The 8,624-nt window shown below is 37.2% G+C and overlaps 1 protein-coding gene across 1 annotated transcript in view; it reads left to right on the forward strand.

Moving 5' to 3' along the window:
- APOB (apolipoprotein B) overlaps positions 1-8,624 on the forward strand; it is a 37,498-nt gene that overhangs the window by 20,772 nt on the left and 8,102 nt on the right. The window contains exons 25-26 of the mRNA XM_010136421.1: positions 2,315-2,691; positions 3,610-8,621. Of these exons, the coding sequence (XP_010134723.1) occupies positions 2,315-2,691; positions 3,610-8,621 (5,389 nt within the window). The remainder of the gene's footprint in view (positions 1-2,314; positions 2,692-3,609; positions 8,622-8,624) is intronic.

Raw genomic sequence — 8,624 nt, forward strand, 5'->3', positions numbered from 1 at the left:
AGGGAAAGAAATAAGAAATCAGGCTAATCACACAGGAAACTGAAAAAAGGTTTTTTGTTGTTGTTGTTATTTCATTTTACTTTGTTTTATAAAAAAGCATGGTATTAGCATAAATTTGGAAAGAAGAATTTTAAGACCACAGAAATGAAACTATATGGAGGAAATGATGGATGTCTTTAACACAGATTCAACTTTATAGCAGTCACTTCTACTTTATATGAATATATCCTGAAGTATTGTGTTCTATAGTATGGAGAAATAAACAAAACCAGAGCATTCAACAATCTTTTCTCTAGCTCACAGAACTAACGAAGCCAAGTTTCCCATAGATTTGTGGGCTGCATCCCTATAGACCCTTTGTCTGTCGCCATAACCCTAGCATCTCTACTTTTTCCTGTGCAGTCCTATTCTGGACAATTCTTCCCATTCCCCTAAGCATACTGGTTGACTTCCACCAATATAGTACCCTGATCTCTTTCAATGTCTGCCTCCATCTGTCACTTGCTCAGAGGCAACACATACCAAGATTGTACACATATAGACTGGATGCTTGCACTAGTTCGGACGCGTCTCCTTCACCTGGTAGAGAGTTCCACAGAACTTGCATGAATGTAATTACCCTTGAGGCTTTTACCTTTCTGTCAAATTTTATGGAAATCATCCATTATGTTACAAATTTCTAAAAAGTAGGGTTTGACAAACAAAAAGAGAGACTGCAAAGCAGTTTATTTCTTGTTCTAGGAAATTAGATCTAGACTTTAAGATGCTCATGCACCTTCCAGGATTTGCTGTCATTACAGTTCCTAGCATATTGTTCTTGCCATTTAGTGTTCATATTGCATCATTGCTCTGCCTGTGCATAAGAATTCAAGGAAGAGTATCGCTTGGTAGTATCTTCAGAATACACCCACAGCTACCACTGTGATAAATAGAAACACGTCTGTATAGTTTTCTCATGAGCTACGGAAATACCGATGGCTGAAGTGAATGTAAAGGACAACAGAAGCTAGTGTAAGATTGGATTATTAAAATGGATAGGTGGAGACGAGTCTTGCATTTTATCTCTCTTGGCACTGTTTTTCTATATATTGTCTTTCACTGTGGTAATATGAAACTGTGTGTTCATGACATACATCTCTATTGCTTCCATTGCATTAAGCTATGTATAAGCAAGGAAAACCCTTTTTTCCCCCCTATGTTCTTATCAGCAGTGCACGTTATAATAATAACAATAATAGGAATTTCTGCTGCTCCATGGTGTTGCTTTTTTAACCATTTGATGTAAAGGAGCATATTTCAAAAATGTTTCCTTAATTTTCAGTGTAGGATGTAGGACCAAGTGTAAAAAAGAAGATTTTGTAATATAAAAGACCGGTTAGGCAAACAAGAAAACACTCTGTGCCAGCTTATTGTTCAGGCACAAATTAAGGCTGAGTTTCCTCCTGTTTTGCCTTTTCATAATTACACTTTTTCCCCATAAGCTTTCCAGCTGACAATCCAGTTTTTCCAGTCCTAGCTCCTGATCGAATGGTTAGATTTTTATTTATTTTTAATCAGAATAGAATAAATTACAAATATTTGGATGAAACTTTCAAAACACTTACAATGAGAAAGATAAATTCTTTATAATTTAGGTTCCTACAGCTTCTAATGCTAATAAGACTTTTCATATGTTTCAATAAGAATACATCACTTATTTTTAAGAATATCATTGCCTTTTTCTGGTACCCAGTATGCTGCATTGCATAAGCGCAGCAATGTTTTTGGAGGATTTCTTTTCCCCTATACATCACCTATTTTCATTCAAATTCCTTCATTTTGAGGATCATTTTCATGCCGATACATCTTTTCATTAATGTTCATAAAGCAGATTTGGGTTCTCAGACTAGAAAATCAAATGCAAGTTTCATAACAGCTGGGTATTTAGCTCCTTGAATGACGCTTTGCCTGTGAGCTAGTTAGTTAAGCCCTGAACAAAGAATCTGGAACCTTTGAATTCTAATGCAAGGTCTTACAGAAAGAACGTGTTTCGGGACTACTTGACCTCTGAGACCCTCTAATTATTTAATAAAGGGGAAAAAACATTGACAGAATTCACTGGTATTAAAGTGCCCTCAGTAAATTCTCATAGATGAGTGCTTAAAAAATGCTGATAGTAATATATGATCATTACATTTCTCTCTAAACCTAAAGTCAGAACATTGATATAAGCATGTAAGTAAGCTCAGTATCATGGGAATAGTAAGAATCATGGAAAATTCTGTATACAGTTCATGGACTTATAGTTTCTAATATAGTCATTTCTATTTTCTAGTGATGGCCGGATCAAATACAGCTTCAATAAAAACAGTTTCCTCATTAATATCCCATTGCCATTTGGTGGAAGATCATCCCATGACATAAGGATGCCACAGACTGTTAGAACACCTCCTCTGGTAATGGAGTCAATGGGAATAAGTGTGCCATCTCAGGAATACAGAATTCCGACGTTTACTGTTCCAGAATCCTATCCACTCCATGTGCCTTTACTTGGTGCTGTAGAGGTCTCTGCTAATGTGTACAGCAACTATTACAACTGGACAGCAGCGTACAACTTGGCTAATAGCAACACAGAGAAAGCATCCAGCATAACAACAACTTATACCACAAAGGCTGATTCAGTTATTGAGCTACTTTCCTACAGTGTGAAAGGTGAGAATGTGTCCTAATTCTCCAATGTTGACAGAACTATTTTAATGACTTTATTTTCCGTGTATGAGGTACAGCACATTCATTTGCCTGTTGCTTATTAAAAGAAAGTATAATCTCAAATAACTTTCTGTTTTTAAAGATACTATGTGAGTCTGTTTATTCAGTCACTAAAGATGAGTTTAATTCCATAAGGACTTTTAAGGTCCGTATTTTCCTAGATATTCCCTACTGAAGAAAAGGTCCTTCAAAACTGAAGGCATGGTTCTACAAATGCTTGTGTATCTGACCAGGTCAAGTATTTTCACATCGGGTGTGCAGGCATATGTGTAGGTATGCCCACCGTTTATTTCTCACTCTATATTTATATATAGAGAGAGAGATAATTTTAAAATAATTTTTATATATCCATATGCTGCCTTAACTACATAGCAGTTATCCTGGACTCATACTGAATAGTTCTTAAAATTAGTATTTTCAAGTTAGTTCCACTAAAATTGCAGTTCAGCTTCTCAAATTGCAAAAATGACAAGCTAACTTCAATCTTTTCTAAACTCCCCACCAAAAATGAAACATGATAAAGAAAACGTTAAAAAACAGGAATGTTAGATAAGGTTTATTCTTGAAAGTCCATCTTCTTAATCTAAGTTTAAATAATGACATAACTTCAAGTCATTTCACATAATTACATTTAGTAGTGTGGAGATTTAATTTATTCATAGTTCAAAACTTTAGCTTTCAAAACTTTTTACAGAAATATTCAGGATTTACCAAAATATTTTGGCCATTAAAGCAAACTGGTATAATAACAGAAATTGCCATTTGAACGGTAACATAAAATCTTAGTGGCATCAGACAAAGTCTTAAAGACAGGAAGGCATAAATTAACGGTTATCTTTTGTCTTCTTTTTCCTATTTTAGGTTCTGGAGAAGCATCATATGGTAGAAATGGATTCACCTGTGCATATGAAAATCACCTGAAGCACAGCCTCCTAACATCAGATTTTAAGTTGGCCAGGACAAAGAGTTATGAACCAGGTCCAGTTGCAAACTACACCATATCACTTACGGCATCCAGTACTCTGGGTCCTCAGCTCTCATTTTCTGGTGATGTTGTTTCTGAGAAGACAAATAATGTGAATATCAACAATGTCAAGATGGAAGGGCAGCTGGAAGTGGCTTCTGTCTTTGCAAGAAGCATCTATACTCTGTCAAGCTCATACAATGAAAAGAGACGGGTTTTAGAAGGAAAATCAAATCTGAAGTTGGATTCTTCTTACCTTCAGGCTACCAATCAGATATCTGGCAGATACAGTGATGATTTATTTTCCATTACTTCAGTTTCTGATGTACAAAGTGGACTAATAAAGAACACAGCTTCACTGAAGTATGAAAACAGCCAGCTGAAAATGACATCTGAAACAAATGGGAGGTATCGACATATTGCAGGTGTCAATAAGCTTGAATTAATTTTCTCAAAGAAGATGGCAGCACTTCGATCTGAGTACCAAGCCACTTATAAGCAAACCCAGTATTATGCCTTGTTTGCAGGTTCTCTCAATTCCCAAGATCTTGTTTTCAACACTGATATGTCTATGACTGATCAAAGGAATCGAGCTGCACATAAATCATCACTCAATGTCAATCAGTACGGTCTAGCCAGCAGTGCAACCACAAATGTGCAGTTCAGTCCGTTGACAATGCAGAGTGAAATGAATGCCAAACTTGATACTGCTGGAGGCTCCATGTCACTATCCTCTTCTGGGCGCTATGGGAAAAACAATGCAAAATTCAATCTCGGTGGAAGAGTGAGCCTAACAGAAATAATGCTAGGAAGCGAGTATCAGAGTACGGTTCTGGGTATGGACAACAAACATGTCTTAAACTTCAGAGTTAATAGAGAAGGACTCAAGTTTTCAAATAATTTGCAAGGATCGTTCAAAGAGATTAAGTTGGAGTACACAAATGACTTGAATATTCCTGGATTATCCTTAACATTTGCTTCGAAGTTAGACAACAGCTTCAGCTTTGACAAGTTCCACAAGCATGTTTTTGACCTAAAACTGCAGCCTAGCTCACTTGCAGCCAAACTGAGCAATAATATTAAATACATTAAAACAGAAGTTTCCAACAAAGCAGAACTGCTTCTCGAGCCTCTGAAGCTGAACTTGGGTGGCAATGTCAGAGGAGCCTATGGAGCCGATGAAGTAAAGCATACCTACACTGTTGCATATGCTGATCTATCTGCAAACTTTAAAACAGATACAGTCGCAAACATTCGAGGCGCAGCAGTGAGTCACAGAGTTAATCTGAATGTGGCAGGACTTGCTTCGTCAGTTACTATGAACACAAACTATGATTCCAAATCTCTCCGTTTCAGCAATGCCGTGCGTTCCACTATGGCCCCATTTGCCATCACTGCTGACGTACACACCAATGGTAATGGAAAGCTGATTGCCATGGGTGAACACACAGGAGACCTTTACAGCAAATTCTTGTTTAAAGCAGAGCCTCTTGCTTTCACTTTCTCCCATGATTACAGAGGATCTACCAGTCACAGCCTGAAGTCTAGAGGAAGATACACTACCCTGCTTGATAACAAAGTTCATATGCTTTTTACTCCATCAGAGCAGTCAAGTGCTTGGAAACTGAAAAGTCAGCTAAACGATAACGTGTATTCACAAGATCTCAGTGCTTACAATGATGCAGAAAAGACTGGTGTGGAACTTACTGGAAAAGCTTTAGCTGATCTCTCTGTAATGGATACGTCAGTCATACTGCCATTCATGACTGAAGAAGTTAATTTAATTGATGTATTGGGCCTCAGGAGCAGTGTGTCAGAGCCTCAGGAATTCAGCATCTCTGGCTCTGTAAAGTACGACAAAAATAATGATATGCATGTTATTAACCTACCATTCTTGGAACATTTGCCAGTTTACTTTGAACGAATCAGAAGCACCATTCTATCCACGCTGCAGGCCATACAAAATTACCTGAAGAACATCAACATTGAACAACATTTGAGAAGATACAAGGCAACTTTGGATAAACTCCCACAGCACGTTAATGATTACATGGACAAATTAGATGTGAATGGCAGAGTTAGCAGCATGAAAAATAATTTGATTGCTTTCACAAAGGACTACAGAATAACATCTGATGATCTCCAAATTATGCTGGAAAAAACCGTGGAAAATCTGCAAGAAATACTGTCACAGCTGCAGGTCTATCTGCTACAAATTGAGCAATATATCAAAGATCATTATGAGCAGTATGACATTAAAGAACTTATTGCCCAGCTTCTTGACAAAATAGTTGAAACAATGACATCTCTGGATAACAAATACAAGATAAGAATGACTGTAGTTGACTCTGTTCAAAAATTGCAATTTTTTTTTCACCCTAGCAAAATTGGAAGCAGCACTTGGGCTTGGATTAAAAATGTAGATGATGCGTACAGGATTTCAGCTAGGATACAGGAAATCCTAGAACAACTCAAGATTCAGATTCAGAATATTGATGTCAGACGCATTGCAGAAAATTTGAAACAGCAGATTAAAATGTTTGATGCTAAAGAAGTTTTAGAAATATTGAAGCGTTCATTACCAATTGAAAAAATTAATGAAGTTCTTGGACAAATCAAAGACTTTATTCTAAATCGGATGGAGGAGTATGAAGTGTCTGAGAAGATCAACGCTTTCCGAGGTCGTATGCACAGACTCATTGTAAAATACGAAATTGATAAGCAGGTATATTTTTTAATGGATAGAATGATAGAACTGCTTAACCAGTACAGAATAAAAGAAACTGTCCAGAAACTGACTGTCTACCTCAAGAATATTGATGTGAAATCATGCTTTGATACAGTTGTTGCTTTCATTGATGCTGCTGTCAGGAAAGTGCAAACCTTTGATTATGAAATGATGATAAAGGAAGTCAACAAGTTCCTTGATATGATTATTAAAAAGCTCAAATCCTTTGACTATAACCAATTTGTTGATGACACAAATAAAAAAATTCGAGAAGTGACCCAGAAAGTAAATGAGGAACTCAGACGTCTAGAACTTCCACAGAAAGCAGAAGCGCTGAAAAGCTATATGAGAGATTTTAGAGCTGTGATTTCAAAATACATGGAACAACTAAGGGACACCAAGATTGCTGCAATAATTAACTGGTTCAAGGAGCTCTTAAACTCAACAACATTTGCAAATCTGAAAGACAAGGTAAAGGAACATCTAGAAGACCTCCGAGAGAGGATTTCTGAAATGGATATTTCCCACGAATTCCAGTGGTATCTTCAGAAGATAAGCCAATTCTACAATTCTGTTGTCATATACATTTCTGATCAGTGGAATATAAGTTTTAAGAAAATTGCTGCTTTGGCAGAAGAATATGATCTAAAAAATTGGGCTGAAGATTTAAACCGGTTTGTTGAAACAGGATTTCAAGTCCCTGAAATCAGAACTATAATAGTCACTATACCTGCCTTTGAGGTTAGTCTCCGTAGTCTTCGGGAAGCAACATTTCGAACACCAGACTTCATTGTTCCATTGACTGATCTGCATATCCCCTCCTATGAGATAAATATTAAGAGACTAAAGGACATGAAAATTCCAGTGAAATTTACCACTCCAAAATTTACAGTTCTAAATACCTTTGAAGTTCCTTCCTACACAATTGACTTGAATGCGATTAAACTTCAGATTGTGAGAACAATAGACAAACTCATGTCTGGTGATTTTCAGTTATCAGCAGTTGATTTGTATTTTAAAGATCTGAAGATGAGAGATATGGCTTTTTCTGACATTTCTTTCCCAGAAATACAAATGCCTCAGTTTCAAATACCAGAATTATTGGTTCCAAAGCTAAATCTAAATGAGCTCCAGATTCCTAACATGAAGATACCAGAGTTCAAGCTTCCACGCATCCCACATACTGTGACTGTCCCTACATTTGGCAAATTGTCTGGTGCTTTCAGAGTCACCTCTCCATTCTTCACACTGTCTGCACATGCTGAGGTTCATAATACTACAACATCTGCAAACAGTCCAGAATTTGTGACCTCCCTTTCAGCTCAAACAACGTCCAAATTAGACTTTCTAGTTTTCAGTGTTATCGCAGATTCACGCCTCTTGGCCCCTGAGATGGAGCAACTGAACATTAGAAATTCCATGAAGATTAACCACCGGTTCCTTAAAGTTGATCACACCAGTGAAGTGGTATTTTTAGGGTCTTCTGTAGAAGGTAAAGCTGAAACTAGAGCAAACTTATATACAACGAAAAATTCAGTAGAACTACAGAATAATTTAATGGTCAAGCTGCAAAGAAAAATTTGGATGCAGAGTGGAACAGCGTATTCCCACAGATTGAACATTCCACAAGTTGATTTCTCCAGTCAGGCTGATCTGGTCAATAATATGACAACAGAGGTAGAAGCAGGACATATATCATTTACCTCCACTGGTAAAGGAAACTGGATCTGGGCTTCTCCTAAATTCTCTGATGAAGGCACTCATGATTCACATGCCACTTTCAGGGTTGAGGGCCCCATTATTACATTTTCTGCCAACAACAGAATAAATGATAAGTACCTGAAAGTCAACCAAGATATGACATATGAATGTGGTTTCCTAAATTATGCGACACTTGAGATTCAGTCTGAAATTGAGTCACAGCATGTGGGACGTAGTGTTCTGAATGTAAAGGGCACAGGACAACTTGGAGGAATGAAAGTAGAATTAACAGGCTCTCACAATGCTCGGCTCAATGGATGGATTACCGGAACTGTAAATAATGAGGTTTTCTTCTTGGCACAGCCTTTTAAAATTCGTCTGTTAACAAACAATGATGGAAATGTGAAAATCAGCTTCCCAATGACACTGACTGGGAAAATTGACTTCCTGAATAACTATGGTTTGGCGCTCAGTTCCTCTGTT

This window comes from Buceros rhinoceros, unplaced genomic scaffold, assembly GCF_000710305.1.
Source record: "Buceros rhinoceros silvestris isolate BGI_N320 unplaced genomic scaffold, ASM71030v1 scaffold18225, whole genome shotgun sequence".
NCBI classification, from domain to species: domain Eukaryota; kingdom Metazoa; phylum Chordata; class Aves; order Bucerotiformes; family Bucerotidae; genus Buceros; species Buceros rhinoceros.